This window comes from Mytilus galloprovincialis, chromosome 14 (genome assembly GCF_965363235.1).
Source record: "Mytilus galloprovincialis chromosome 14, xbMytGall1.hap1.1, whole genome shotgun sequence".
NCBI lineage: Eukaryota > Metazoa > Mollusca > Bivalvia > Mytilida > Mytilidae > Mytilus > Mytilus galloprovincialis.
Window position 1 is genome coordinate 27931802 of NC_134851.1, and position 16900 is coordinate 27948701.

Here is a 16900-nt window from a genome sequence, read left to right on the forward strand (position 1 = left end):
ATTATATAACCAGCTCTGCTGGGCGATCTGCTTTAACGAGATCGGCGCCCATTAAACTTTAACCATCAATGTTATATCAAAATTTGAATTTGTTCTCTGCCGAGGTCTGCTTTGACTTCCTTTTTTTATCAACCTGTTATATTTATAGTTGCCTTAATCGGTGACAGAAACTTTTCCAGAAATATCGATTTTTATTTTATTTTCCTGAATTGGGAATTCATTTTCATGTACATTTTTTTGGGGCCGCTGGCCAATTTTAGGGCCGCTAAGCGGCCCTAAACTATATAGTGGAATCATCCCTGAATTGTATCTTCTTGAGGTGCCTTTTACGTGTATGCTTATAACTACTCCTTAAGCAGTGGCGGATCCAGCCATTTGAAAAAAAGGGGGGTCCAATTATATGTCCCCATTCAAATGCATTGATCGTCCAAAACAAAGGGGGGTTCCAACCCCCTGGATCCGCCACTGTTAAAGAGTGTTTTATGTCTTCGTCTACTGCATGTAATTGTAATACACAATTTACATATTCTTATTTTTCTAGAACACATTGTCTGTAGCATATATGTGTGTGTTAATATTCTTCTCTTTATTACACGTCCATTATTGTATGCCGGTGCCCGTCCGTCCGCCCGTTTTCAACAATTGTCGAACAATAACGCAAACATGTTTTAACCGATTTGCATGAAACTTTGGTGAAATATTTAGATCTATCTACGCAAGTTCCCTTCCGATTCGAATAAAATTTGAGATTTTAAGTTTCGGAGTTAGTTTTTTTTTATTATTCATTACAGAGGGAAGGCTGTCCCCTTTTATGTTGGAAAAAATTTGGTAATGTAGAAAATCAATGAACTTTATGACTGTAGCGGCGCCCGGCGCCCTCATAAAAAAGTTCCGGATGAGCGACTGATGCGATCATAAAACAGCGGATTCATGATTTCCCCTATTTGCACACTGCCATAGATAAAGTGGCATAAACAATGTGTTTTCCTGTTTTTGAAAGTATGCCGATGCCTTTTCATTGGACTTGTTTTCAAAGCATATTTTGTCAGTATATATGAAGTTAACCAAAAGCACAATATGTAAATATCATCTTCTATTAGCAAAACCTTCAAAAGGTCACCATGGATTTCAACCACGTCCAATTATTTGAAGATCTTATTGTGCTTAACATCTTTACTTTTTACAATTGATCTGCATCATTGTTTTGCAAAAATATATTGAACGGGAAAATTACTCATGACATGTAGGCTGTAATTGTTTAAGACTCGAGGTCTAAATTTTTGAGATACAAGCGAAAATTTCAATGTTACCCCTACGTTCTATTTGTGGCCACAACCACCATTTGTTGCTGTATCAAATCACTTGCGTGGTATATTTAACTAGATTCCATAAGGATCATTCAGGTAAACTTTTGCAACGTGGACTAATATTAATAAAATGCTTCGCTGAACAGTTGAGCCAAATTTGGATTGTTGTCAAATTTTTTACATTATATAGGTTTCTAACACAAAACAAATGTCAAAATCTTACAAATTTATTGCACAATACTGTGCAACTAAAGATGTCTTCTTGAAACTTTATAAAAATTTGAAATTTGAAGAAAAAAAAATTTGAACCCTTTAATCTGAATTAGAACCCCCAAAATTCCCCCTTGGAGCAATTACCCCCACCTTTCCCTTGTAGTATGGCCTTGTACAATTTCAGAGAGAGCCATACACTTAAACACAAGTGATTAAATCTGAAATTTTGCAAGTATGTTCTTGGTGCTTCCAAAAATTGCACAAATATTGGAGTTATATCAGAGCTAGGTAGATTTCCTTTATATATAAACATAGTAATTCAAATGTTTATGTATTGGCACCGTCTTGAAAACTCGCCCACTGATCTTTTAAGTGATGCTTATATTGAAAGCTCCTCTGATAAAGCTGTGGGTAATCAATCGTGGTTACTGTATGCAAACATAAAGTTTTTTAGTGAACAACTTGGTTTAAATTTAGCGCTTTGTAAAAAACTCAGTAAAAATAAATTCAAAATTTTACTTAGAAAATGTATCAAAACTGATTTTTTAACATATTGGAGCCATCAAAAAGACTTAATAAAAAAAGATGATCACAGTAAATTGAGCAACTACTTTAAATTTAAACATAATTTCACTTTTGAAGATTACTTTAATATTAAGAACAGAGATAAGAGAGTTATACTAACTAGATTTAGAATAAGCAATCATTGTCTCCGCATAGAGAGAGGCCGTTACGAACGAAAAATTGATGAACATGGAAAAAATATTACACTGCCAAGATCAGAGAGAACATGCCAGTTTTGTTCAATGAACTCAGTTGAAGACGAAGAACATTTTTTATTTAAATGTACCCTTTATAATAAGGAAAGAAAAACCTTTCTGGATGAACTCTTTACAAAATACCCATATTTATCACAAATATCCGATAGTAATCTGCTTATTTGGTTCATGTCAAACGATAACCTTCATTTTAACTCTAATTATGTGAATTACTATCCTCATTTTACACATTGAGAAACTAAATATTTGCTTAACTGAAACTTATTAAGCTTATTTATAGTCTATTGTCACATATACTTGAATTGGTTTATTTTCTATTCTGGGCAGTAAGAGTTATCCTTCGTTCCATATATACAATGTAGGCAACGGACTCTCCTCATAAAATTAAAAGAAAAATACATTTGTATTTGTATTTTATTTTTCATTTACATGTTGTACTGTTAAACCAATCATCCTTAATCAGAACGATAGTTGTATGTGTGAGTGTATGCGAGTGGGAGAGAAAGGCTTTTTATTTTTACTTTATGCGATTACATGCTTGTTATGAGCCCTATGATTAGGAAATAAAATATCTTTATCTTATCTTATCTTTATTATCTGGAAACTAGATATATGCTTGTTTTTGACCCCCAATCTCAATCCCAGCCTTCCTTTTATGATATGGAGCCTTGTGTGTGGTACATTGTCAGATAGATCCATACTCCTACATACAAGTTAATGTTCAGATACTATAAAAATACTGGTTTATGGCCCCTTTTTGGTTCTCAATTCCTACACTGTTGGCACCATAACCCCCAAAATGAATGCAAACCTTCTACTTGTGGTATTCAACATTGCAGTACAATTTCAAAGCAATTGAAAAACTTGTACACAAGTTATCCTAAAAGAAGAAAAATGCTTGTTTTGGGCCCCTAATTCCTAAACGGTTTGGACCGTCATCGCCAAAATCAATCTCAACCTTCCTTTTGTGATATTGAACCTTCTAATTAATTTCAAAGAGATCCATTCACATAAACTAAAGTTATTGTCAGGAAACCAAGGTGTCATCGGACGACGCAGACAACGACAACAACATCATACCATGATACAATCCCAAATTATTTATGTGTTGTATAAAAAGTTTACAACAATAGACAAACTGACGCCAAGTAATGGCAAAAGCTAAACTGACATCATAGGTCATATAAAACACAAAATAATATGTAAACTTTGATATAAATATAACTTTTTTAAAAGACTTCATATTTGTTGCAGTAGAGGGTATCAGAAAAGTAACAATTAATAAATATGTCAAAATCCCCAACAATGTTTTTGTTTTTGGTAAAACACTTTATGGGCGTTTGACATTTGGCTCAGGCCTTGGAACTTAAAATACATAACTCCTGATATCGATGGGAGCATCTAATGATCTTTTAAAAGACCAGTCTGCTAAAAGAGCTGAAATCTACAATTTGCAGTGGCAGATCCAGGGGGAGGGTTCCGGGGGTTGGAACCCCCCCTTTTTTTTTGGACGATCAATGCATTTGAATGGGGACATATAGTTGGAACACCCCTTTGTCCTGGGTTGGGAACCCCCCCTTTTTCAAATGGCTGGATCCGCCACTGATTTGAATGATTGATGATTGCTTAAGATTAGCACAACATACAGTATTTGGATAATTGTCACAATCAATGGATGATTTTGATGTTGCAATCTTTCACTGGTAATGTGGGACAATACTACATATAGTTCACTTGTCAAATTAAATAATTGATGAAGCAGCTTTTAAATACAAACCTATTACTAGTACTCCCATTCTTATGCATTCCTTTTTTTTAATGCATTGTTCTCAATTCCTTATTTTTCTCAATTCTTTACATTTAAGAACACCATTTACATTCTTTATTTCCTCCCCCTTCCCCCATTTTTTTTAGACTGGCCACCCATTATCTTTAAATTTTGCTAATGGGAAACCCCATCAAAACCATAGGCGGTTCCAGGGGGGGGCAGGTCCCCCTTTCGTGGGAAAAATTTGGTTGAATATATAGGGAATCACTGAAGCATGACTGGAGCGGGCCCCCCTAAGGAAAAGTTCTGGATCCGCCACTGAAAACATTGGTTTCAGATGTTGTGATTCATTCCTCAGTCACTGATTCCAGCATCCTTTTCCTCTTCAAGATCAACATTAGATATATACATGAAAGCAAGTACTTCTCTGAGCTTATCTCCAGTTCTGTAGTGAAGGATTCCTCTTGCTGAAACACTTTTCTGTGGATTTTCAAATCTTTTACCATGTTATGTTAATTAATTAAAGATTTTTAAATTGCCACTATTATCTGTTTTCATGATCATTAAATTGATACTTGTTCCCTTTTTTAATAGAAAAATTAGGGATAAAACATTAGATGACTTCATATTATTCATACTTTTAACAACCTATTTGTATGCAAAGATGTCAGAGTTCTCCAGTTTGATGGAATTTATACAAATCAATATAAATTTATACACAACAGAATAACATTTTTCAACAGAAATGTCAGGGTTTGGGGTTAATCTCAAAATTGTATTTCAAGGTCATTGTTAGTTATATGATTGGAACAAAATGAATGATTTTTTTAACCAAATGAGCTTTCAATCATTGGTTATCTTCTTGGCATGCCACGCCCAGATTGTCCATTCATTGGTCTGATTCCATGTGGGGGTCCGCCCCCTCTGTTATGCTGTGGGTTCATCAACCTTGGATCATGTGGAGCCATTCTTGGATCTTGTGGTCTCGTGTTCTGGAAATTCATTCCACCTAAATAGCAATAGATGTTTAATCTTAAAAATAAGTCACATTTATTCTTAAACAGATAGCCTTTCATGACATTACAAAAGCAAAAGTAGCAAGATTTCAAATTAATTAAGGGAGTTCGCTTCTCAGTTTCAAAGTAATTAACTTTTCAAAACACTAGTTTATATTGAAAGGGGATTAATAAAGGAATCCAAAGAGCAAAAAAAATATATAGGTCACCGTGCTTGTTTTCAAAATATTAGCCATTGAAATTTTGGCGGGAAACTATTCTCTCTTGACTTTTCATAGCTTTATCATTGACAAGTTTAAGTTCTCAAAAACTATAAAAAAGAAATTAAAAATTTATAAGACTTTTCCAGATGGCTTATCATTATACATGTAAAAGATTTACAAAAAGAAAAATGGGGGTTACAGGGCATTTTTTTTTCAAGGCATTCAAATGGATAAAACCAGAGGATTCCGAAAATCTGACAATATATCCAAAACATGACAAGCAAGCTTCCTTAAGAAATTAGCCTGAATTATGTTAACTAAATCAGGGGCAAAAACTGCAATGTGCTGAAGATTGAGATGAAGCAGATTAGAATTTCAACAACAGATGTTACAGGAAAAGTTAAAAGGCTTTCAAGGTCAATTGGGCCCTTTAAGAAAGCTTGAAGTAAAAATCAGTGAAATGGTATTCAATTATGTCTTTGGTTGATTGAAATACATGGTCAAGTATATTTAGTGCTTATTACAATATGCAACATTGTTATCCATATAAAATGTGGAAAGTGCTTATTACGAGCAGTGTTCTCCCTAGGGCCTGTTAGCATCATGGTAATGTGAGGCTATAGTTTTAAATGTCATGCTATCTGAAGTGGTTTTCTTATAGATTGTGTTATGGATGGGATGCTATAATTTTTAGAAAAAAGATAATATTTTAATTTTTTCTGTTTACCAGGATGCTAAATGAAATATCTGAGGAGAACACTGACGAGTTGCAGATCAATATAACACACAAAGTTTAAGGACTGAAGATTTTGAAATCAAGACAGATGAAAGTTCTCACTATAGTATTTCACATTATCCTTAATAAAAAAGGTTTGTTTAACCAGACCTGGAGGTGTTCCCATTAACGGAGGTCTATTACTAGTTTGTATATTAGGAGTCTGTGGTGAGTTTCCCTGTTGGTTTTTAGCATCACTGCCCTCTGTTGGTGATTTTCTTTGGGTTGGTGGCTCATTCTGTAAAATGTAGTACAAAAAATGTTACAGGTGACAATCATAAATAAAGACTCAATGATTTAGTTTAAATATGTACATGTAGACAGATGGATTAAACAATTACCTTAATTGCATTCTTACTACATGTATATACTGTAAATTCAGATTTTTCTTTAACATAATAATTTAGATATATGTATTTCATTTAAGAATTGAATGCTTCTTTTTGTAAATTTATTGGGGTGTAAAAGCGTTGACCGAAGTACATTTTGTATGAAGCGCGGATTTTTATATATTTTTTTATTTAATTCACCTGTGCACTTTATTGTTGGACCACGTGTTATCATGAATAAAAAGTTGTATTGAGCAATGCAACTGCTTGCGGAATAACACGTGATGTGCAGTTAGCCAATCAGAATAAAGTATTACATGTATAATGAAACATACATCTAATGTAATTATTTAGTGTTGACAATTTTCATTCCTGTTCCTGCCCTATACATTTTATGGACTTTTTTTTTGTCTCCCCTGTTAAAAGTCTAAAGACATTTTTGATTAAGCTCTATGAAACTCCGAATCATTTCCAAATATAGTCCTCATGTAGAAAAATTTACATATAAATTCTACCAGGAGGCCAGACACATGCATATTTTTGGTGGGGCAGTGCAAATATTACAAACAGGCTTCAATTACAATTAAAACATGCATAGGTCAGACTGACCATTCAATATAGTCACAGAGAGACAAATTTGTTTTCACAATCATTATCTTGAATCAATAGGAAGAGAAATATAAAATTACCAGCAAATAATAACCTCTGCTTTACTTTGTTACAAATCTTTAATTTGACAGACCAGTCAAAGGGGGATAACACTTATAATCAAAATCAATATCCTGATTCCATCAGAAGAGAAATAGATAATTTATATGGTTAGAAATTTGATTTTTCTGTATATAGGTGATACTATTTTTAAAATGTTCATTGTTTGATTATAATATAATAAACGCTCTGACGTTATTTCAACTGCGGCTAATACTTTAGATTAAATAGTGCGTAGTTTCCAAGACCATTTGATAAATTAAAAAGAACTGTTTGCAGGACTTGTGGTGCAACCATCAAATTCATAAGAAACCTAAACATTAAAAAAATCGGAATCGATAATAGATCTCAGTTAAATTTTAATCAAGACTTTATAAAAAAAACTTTCCTTGCTGTTGGCCTGTCCAATCCCCATGAATGGGAGGTTAGGTTCATATACAAAAAATGTATACTATTTATAACATTTCCACACTTATGAGAGATAAGACCTTGATATATTGTTTGGAAACTTGTCTCATGTCAATAAGCACAATATGATTGATCTCATTGATAATTTCCTTGCCAGGTATATCTACTTTTCAAAACTTTCAAAAAGATTATTTTTTGCATTTGATAATTTCCTACCTTCACTAAATCGGGATTAGGTTCACTCATATTTGGTAGTTCAGTGAACTGCAAACAAAATCTGAAATGATAATCATAAATTCATTAACATAAATTCATTAAAAATGAATATATTGGTAGCTGTATGTTTACATGAGTGCTTCTATATGTTTACTTCTCTCACTATTTTCTGTATTTTTACCAAATAAAAATTTTCAGAATAGAAGGCATAAATCTAGGTTGAGTTGCTAGGCAATTCAAATTTGAAATTTCAAGTGCATCTTGATTGCCATTCTTCAACCAAAGATAAATATTGAATATTAATTTAACTATTTTAAATATGCTCAGATTTTGCAAATATGGATTCATTTATTTTCGTGATTATTAATTTTTTCGTGAATTGAGGAAAGGTTAGAGTGGGGTGCGCATATTCGCCAGGGACACAATTACGCCGTTTTACTATTTGGAGGTGTAAATACTTCAAAAGATGGCTGAAATGGAAGAAATATGCCGGTGACTTAGATTTTCCTAACAAATATGGTTATTTTTTAAACTACGACAAAATTGCGGCACTTACCGCAAAGGACCGAAAAACGGACAACGATTTTCGGCCAATTTCCTGAATGAAAAACACGATTTCAAAGAAGTATTTCTTAGTAATTTTTTTACCAATTGCCCTAAATTTCAGTTCTGTACACCTTTAAAATGTCTGCTATTGTCATCTATAATGAAGTTGATTTTAAAAATATGTTTAAAGCTGCAGTTATTTGGGTTTAAATAGATATATAAAAACGGCGAATATGTGTCTCCCATTGACAAAACATCAAGCAATTGCAAACACCCTTAAATCTAACTTTTCAGATGATTATTTTCAACCAAACACGTTTTCAAGCGTAAGAATATTTTGCATTTGAAGTTATCTTCATATAGAAATATCAGTATACTTCAAAAACATATAGACCTGAACATAAACTGTAGAAAACATGGAAAGATATGGCGAAAATGAGCACCCCACTCTTATTAATATAATTTTCTTGAATTGAGGAAAAATTGCAAATTACATGGCTATTTGGTTTTGTGGTTTTTGCCAAAATCTACATACAAACTTGTGGAAATTGAGCACTTAAAATGTTTATAATATAAATTCATCATCTGATTTTCCAATCTGACACCACCAATCTCAAGAAAAATATTGAAATAATGAATATAATGAATATGCCTGAAATACAATTTCAACCACTAGACAGTAAACAAATAATAATCACTGAATAAATAATCTTACTCTCCAATTTTTGTTATTTCACCAATTTTCCCGGTGTACAATGTTAAACAATTCTTCCATACATTAGAATATCTAAAATAAAGCACAATAATTAGTAATCAATTCTATCAAAATAAACTGATCTATTACATACATATATATGTCTGATTCATTAAAAAAAAATAAGGAAAAAAAAAATTGTTTTTCCCCATGTTTCGAATGGGATATAAATAACTCAAGCAATTCCACTAAAGGCAATTCTTTCTTGAAACTTTAATCAGCACTATCTTCATTTCAAATCTTTATATAGTGGAATTCTTTGGGGAAAAAATACCTGCCTACCTAGTAGTCTACCCTATGAATACTGTTAATACAGAAATTATTGTGTGCATTTATTATTCATTATTGTCATTTTGTCATTTTAGACTTAAATGCGATTTTTAAAGTTTAGCAATATTGAGAAAAATTCTGTTTTAATTCATAAATAAATTTTAAAATCTGAGTTTAAATTATTGCAATTATATCACTGTCGCATTTTAGCAATAAAAACATTGCAATAATTTCAGAATTTACATTACAAATTACTGTTCTGCAAATACTTTTAAATCTCTTTAGGTATTAAATTTGTAGAAAATTAAAAATTACAACAATTAACATGATTAAAACTATCATAGAAATCATACATTTGTAGTTTTGAAGGCAAACACAATTAACAATTAACTATTCCATAACAATTAAATGATTGTGTATAACATGGTATAAATTACCCTTTAGTAAGTTTACAAATATCTCCAGTTTGCAGCAGATCACCAGCTTCATCCCATATAGATATGTTGATAGAACCTGACTTATCTGCAACTTTTACTGAGCGGACATCATGACCATCTTTAGTTCTTGTGGGTTTACCTTAAATGAGAAAATCAATAAAACTAAAAACTGTCTAACTGTCTAACTGTGTTAACAACAATATAAGTTACACATGTAGTTCCATAGTCCAAATAATTATGATGTCTTCAAAGGCTATTTTTGTACATTGTAGTAAAGAATTTTTTGTCATTTTTCATGAAAGCAGTGGTGGATCCAGAACTTTTCGTAAGAGGGGGCCACTGACTGACCTAAGGGGGCCTGCTCCAGTCATGCTTTAGTGGTTCCCTATATAATCAACCAAATTTTTTCCACAAAAGAGGGAGGCCCGGACCCCCAGGATCCACCTATGGAAAGTCAGAATGTTGCTCTCATAGACCCTATGTAAAAATATTAGAGTAAACCATATCCCTACCCTAACTTTTTTTTTTAATTGTGACATGAACCACACCAGAGACATATAATAAATTAGGAAACAATTAAATTTTGATTTGCAAAATGTATTAATAATTTAACACTAATTACTGTATATTCCATTCCATTTACTTACCTATTTTAATTTAACTGACGGATTTTTATTAGCTTTTTTAAACAAAATGTGGTTTAAAAATTAAATATTGAATTTTAAAAAGTTTACACATCAAACGGTGATTTTCTTGTTAAATGAAAAAGCAGATTTGCATTCCTCAGATATATATGCTTTAATTTTAAAATTAATTGCTAAAAAAAAAATCTTTTAAATTATGAAATGATTTTACGGTAATTTAATTCTATTTGCCCTTTCAAGCACCCCAAATTTTTCCATCAATGAATGGTTGACCCCTGACCTGTAAATACCGGAAAAGTCCTTGTCTTACTGAAAATTAAGGAATAAAGAGCATACATTACCTATTTCCAACACTATAAACATTACGTTTATGTTCTTCTGTGACGGTCGGACTTCTTTGATCGGCATATACGAGGGTTCCGTCATTTTCCTACCAGAAAAGCAAAGACAAATTGGGGATCCAATTAGGTTCAGAATTTCTTCGTCAACTATTCCTCCTCAATACGTTGTCGTTCATAGTTGTGAAATCTACGAGTATTTGAAAAGTTTCGTTTGTCTGAATTGACCTCAGCAAAATTTAGGTAAAATGACTCGAGTAGCTTAAAACTTTGTCGTAATTTTTATCTTTTTCGATTGTCTCCCTTAAATCTTTTGTTGTCAGATCGGCATTTTAAAATATTAAATTTCTAGATCAGTTGACACGATTTTTGATATCTAATGTCGACTTTCAGTAATAATTATGGTTTTTGTATATAAAGTAGCCGGTTTGTGTCAAAAGGTTATCAAATGAGTTAAGGAAAGGCGTTCACGTCCGACTACCGCACGTTGCAAAATTATAATGATCCGGGCACTTCAAACAAGGAAAATAACCCAAGTTGCCGCGAAATTTAAAATCAAAATGTTTTTTTTTTCTCACTCCCGATTACTCCCAGTCAGTGTTAAATTTTGAAAACTGAATAGATTGATGGTCATTGCGGTGAGCGTCGAAACACTAAATAAACATGTTGGCATTTTGTAGAAAAAAATCTGACTCAGAATTCTGTATCTGAGACAATATCTGAAAAAGTCTAGTTTTTGGCAATAAGAAAAAACCAAAAAAAATTCTTTAGACCCGGTATTTTAATAGCACAAATCGGAGAACACACATTGGGGATCTAGGAACTGTTGTCTGTAATTCAAACAATTGTTTAATAAGGAAACAATGGCAATTTAAAAAATGGTACAAAAAAAAAAGTTCTTTCCTGTTACCAAAGTGAATCAATTTTAAAAAGTTTCTAATGGGAATAAGGAATAAGTTTAAGACACTATTTGTGGTTTACTAGTATATCCTGCAATAGTTTATCAAATGCCAATTATTGATTTTAGCATTTGCAATACAAAAGGTTTAGAAATATACTTAAATATAGTCAGATATGTCGGTAACATGAAAGAATCTTGAGTAACAGGACAACGGTAACAGGACAGAGTTGGTAACAGAAAGGATTTTTCTGCTTTATTTTAAAGTTTAAGAAAAATAAATCATTTTAGATTGGTCACAATTGGAAGATAACAGCAAACAATGTCATTTATCCTTTGAAACTGTATTTGCAAGATGAAAAATCTGCCTAGGTAATGAAAAATTCTAAAATAAATTCCTTTCTGTTACTATCTACTATACTAGAATTGCACAATGTTCTCTGCTGTTATCAAAAGCAAAAAAACCTATTTTTTTATTCAATATACTGTATATTATTTTGAAATTTATTTGATATGGTGGTGATAACTTATATTAAATGAAATGGTTGGCATATAGTAGATTAACTGTTCGATTCTTCAGTGAAATTGTCTTGAACATCCTTCCTGTTACTGATGATGGTTATGCTGTTACTTTTGATCAGGTAACATGACAGAAAGTAACAGAAAGGAATTACGCGATAGTTTTTGTCCTTTTTATCACATTAAATGTAAGTGTATTTCCTGTGACATATAACTTTTAAAAAGATGATATAAAAACACACTTAATGTTGTGGTGCACACTTAAAAATATTCTCAGAAAGTGTAAAAAAAGGCTATAACAGGATAGAACACCAATAAGTATTTTTCTATAAATTCTTACCTTGGATGGGATTGAATTTTCAAACCTGGCCGCCTTTCCAACTATTTGTTTGTACTAATACATTCAGGGAATGATGCTCTTCACAATACATAATGGGAAAATAACTCTTGGTCTTGTAAACGTTTCCACAGGTAAAAAAAACAGTGGTAACAGGAGGGAAATCACCCCTGGGGGCAAATTTTTTTTCTCTTAAAATTTGCAAAATTTTATTACATGCTATATATAGTTATAATATAAAAAGACAAATTAGGGGCAAGTTTATTAACTAATATATCATATATGTGAGAATCGGACGCCTGTTTAATTAATTTGGATATTATTTGAATGATTTAGTTTTCAAAAAAACACAGGGGACAACATGATTTTAGGGGGGGGGGGTTGAACATTTAAATTACAATATTTTATTGGAAGAAATATAAGAATGAGTGTTTAATTGACAGGAGTTGGTGCATTATATAATTTAGTTTATACTGAAACTTAAAATTTTCAAAAAAGATGGTTGAATAAAAAAATAATTACTGGTGAAGTGAGGGACATGGAAATTAGACTTTTTCAGATATTGTCTCATCTGTATCTGTATCTGTATCTGTATCTCTGTATCTCTGTATCTGTATCTGTATCTGTGTCTATATCTACATGTCTGTGTCTGTGTACTAATTATTGCTTTTACTCAACGGGAGAGAGATACACCTATTGGAGAGCAGCCTTGAAGTTCTCAGCTGTATCTGTGCGTACAATACGGTCTTCCAGTTGGTTCTCTGTATCTGTATCTGTGTCTGTGTCTGTGTCTGTATCTGTATCTGTACGTTGAAGATACTAATTCTTGCTTTTACTCAACGGGAGAGAGATACACCTATTGGAGAGCAGCCTTGAAGCTCTCAGCTGTATCTGTGCGTACAATACGGTCTTCCAGTTGGTTCTCTGTATCTGTATCTGTATCTGTGTCTGTGTCTCACTTTGTACAGAAATACCAGCCGTTGACTTGTTCTTCTTGATTGTAGATTGTCTAGTTCTTACTCGGCTAACATTTTGGTGACCGACCCCTCTTCTCTAGACCTGTAGTCGCCTGTAATGAATCTGGCTGCTCTGCTTTGTATTCCTTCCAATTGATTTATATCATGTTGTGTATATGGGTACCATATTATGGCTCCATATTCAATAGTTGATCGTTCTCATGATATATATGCGCGGTCTTTTTGTAATCTTTTGGGTAGAAGCGTATGTTTCTTCTTAGAAAGTCGAGCGTCAAATTGGCTTTCTTGTCTACATTTGAGATGTGCGTATAGTCCATTTTAGGTCTTCTGATATTTGTAAGCCTAGGTATGGATTGTATTGGACTTGCTGCAGTACATGTCCGTCTAGGCTGTACATCTTCTGACTTTTGTTATTGATGCTGAGAATATAGCACTTCTTTGAAGCGCATGCCCCAGTTTTTGGCCAATACCTCTAGATTTTGGAGGTCTCACTGTAGGAGTGTGTGGTCATGTTGGTTATTTATGTTCCTGTACAAGAGTCAACCATCTGCAAAGTCTGACCGATGATTGAACTGCATCTGGAAGGTCGTTAATGAGGCAGAGGAAGAGAAGGGGTCTTAGTACTGTATATTGTGGTACACCGGAGTCTACTGAATCTTCTTCTGATTCCTCTACATCTACGACAGCTTTCGTTTTCATTGGTTAGGAATATTTCTAACCATTTGTTTAGTGGTCCTCTTAAACTGTTTTCATTAATTTTGTGCAGCATTTTGTTATGTGGCACGGTACGTGCCAAATGCTTTGGAGAAGCCAAGGATAGCTACATCAATTTGTTTTCCTGGTGTCAAATGCTTTCATGAAGTCATGTAGTGTGACAAGCAGTTGGATTTCACAGAAAAAAGCCTGACCTGAAACCATGGTTTAGTGATGTAAATACTCTATGCTTGTCTAGATGTTTGTTATTATATGTCTACAGATAATATGTTCCAGTAGCTTGCATGTTAATGATACTAGTCTATAGTTTTCTGGTGCATGTTTATCTCCCTTTTTGAAGACACTTGATATATTTGCGTTTAGCCAGTCTCTTGGTAGTGTACCAGTGTTGATGGATTTTTGGAATACCAATGTAAGTCCAGGTGCTAGTTGTTTTGAACATTCTTTTTATATTCGGTTTGGTATGCCGTCTGGTCCTGATGCCTTGGATGTATTCAACTTTTTCAGCAGCTTTTCGACTCCATATGGTCTTATGTCTAAAGGCGGTATTGTGCTTTTTATATGCTTTGATGTTTTTGACAGAGTTTTGTCTTTATCTCTTGTGAATACTGAATTGAATTGTTTAATCAGTAGTTCTGCTTTCCCTTTGCTGTCATTGATTAGGTGGCCATTGCTTTTAAGGGATGCTATTCCTATGTTGTCCTGTTTTCTTGATTTAACGTATTTCCAGAAGGGTTTTGAGTTGTTGTTTTCTAGCCCTTCTAAGATTGTGGTGTTAATATAGTTCCACTCATCTGTTGGTCCAGTTTAAGTTTTCTTTGCCTGTTGGTGTAGCCTTGTTTTCTTATTAAACATTTTCCTGATTTCTATACTATTAAACGAGAAGACCTCATTTTGTGTGTGACTGTCGCTTCTCTTCCTTCCACAATAAATCAATCATCATGCCTCTGTGTCCTATAGTTAACATGCATAGTCGCATTTGTCATCCATTCTTATGATTATTCAGATTGAGTTATTTTGGGAGAAAAACGACAAAAAAGGGGTCCGGATATGATTCCGTTATCAGACTGAATTTGTCATAGATGAGACATCCGGTTTGAAACATGCAAAAATACAACCAATCGTATGATAGATAATCTATAACTATTAAACGAGAAGACCTCATTGTGTGTGTCGCTTCTCTTCCTTCCACAATAAATCAATCATCATGCCTCTGTGTCCTATAGTTAACATGCATAGTCGCATTTGTCATCCATTCTTATGATTATTCAGATTGAGTTATTTTGGGAGAAAAACGACAAAAAAGGGGTCCGGATATGATACCGTCATCAGACTGAATTTGTCATAGATGAGACATCCGGTTTGAAACATGCACAAATACAACCAATCGCCGGTATGATAGATAACAAAAAAAAAAAAAAAAAAAAAAAATAAGCCAATCAGAGCGTTCTCAATATCATGGTGTTTAGATCGCAAGAACCACAACTATTATACCTCCTTATAGAGGACAATTATTTCTCGCGTTTATCTACATGTAAACAACGATTCATGATACTACTTCAATATATAGAGACTCTCTGTATTCTGTCTACTGTTTTCTTTGAAATGTTAACGTTTACTATCTAAGGGGTCATACCAGTTGTATATATATTAAAATAAGTAAAACATGTGACACAAGTACAACCAATCTTATAATAGATAACAAAAATGAAAAATAAATAAGCCATTCAGAGCGTTCTCCATATCATGGTACGTGTTTAGATCGCAAGAATCACAACTATTATACCTTCTTAGAGAGGACAATTATTTTTCGCGTTTCATATCATGGTGTTTAGATCGCAAGAACCACAATTATTATACCTCCTTAGACAGGAGAATTATTTTCGGCGTTTATCTACATGTAAACTACGATTATACTACTTTAATATATAGAGACTATCTGTATTCTGTCAGGGACTTTCTATGTTAGTATAGAAAGTCCCTGATTCTGTCTACTGTTTTCTTTGAAATGTTTACTATTAAAGGGGTCATACCACTTGCATATATATTAATAAGTAAAACATGCTCAACTTTATCTAAAACTAACTCGACCAAAAACTTTAACTTGAAGCGGGACAGACGGACGGACGACCGAACGAACGAACGAACGCACGGATGCACAGACTAGAAAACATAATGCCCATAAATGGGGCATAAAAATGTATGGTTGAAAGGGAAAATAGTGATCTGGCAAAAATGAAAGTAAGGTAGAGATAAGAGGGAGGCAGGACATTTTTCGGGGCGTCGGGATCGGGTGTTTTTAAGCTCGGAATTTGGGGATTGATCCTTACGGAATCCGGGAATATATTTTCGATTTCGGGATTTCGGGATATGAATTTCTTTAAATTCGGCATCTCGGGATTTCATGATTTTAAGCCAGGAATTTCGGGATTAGGACCCCTCCGACCACCTCTCAAATTAGCCTAAGTCGGTCTTAGTTATTTATACATGATTCATATCCTACCATTGGTATGTTAATAAGGCTCTCAAAAGAAAAGGCACTGATGGATTGTCCTAGAAGCATATTTTATTAGACTAATAATGGTCTATATATAAGCAGTTACATTTATTTCATGTTTGAAACGGTGCAAATTTTAATTTGATTTGACTTTTACCAAAAGAAGCATTGTAGCAAAGGAGAAGAATAATTGTGGTCTGAGGCCAGAAACACGAAAATAATTGAATTTAACAGAAAGGAAACAAAT

General features: G+C 33.2%; 1 protein-coding gene across 1 annotated transcript; it reads right to left on the reverse strand.

Moving 5' to 3' along the window:
- Positions 1-4689: 4689 nt before the first annotated feature.
- Positions 4690-11242, reverse strand: LOC143058194 (SOSS complex subunit B2-like). Its single transcript, XM_076231653.1, has 6 exons — positions 10715-11242; positions 9730-9868; positions 8984-9055; positions 7723-7783; positions 6173-6299; positions 4690-5076 (listed from the first exon to the last, which is right to left on the reverse strand). The coding sequence occupies exons 1-6, from the start codon at positions 10797-10799 to the stop codon at positions 4922-4924; spliced, it is 639 nt and encodes a 212-aa protein (XP_076087768.1). The 5' UTR covers positions 10800-11242; the 3' UTR covers positions 4690-4921.
- Between the last annotated feature and the right edge of the window lie 5658 nt (positions 11243-16900).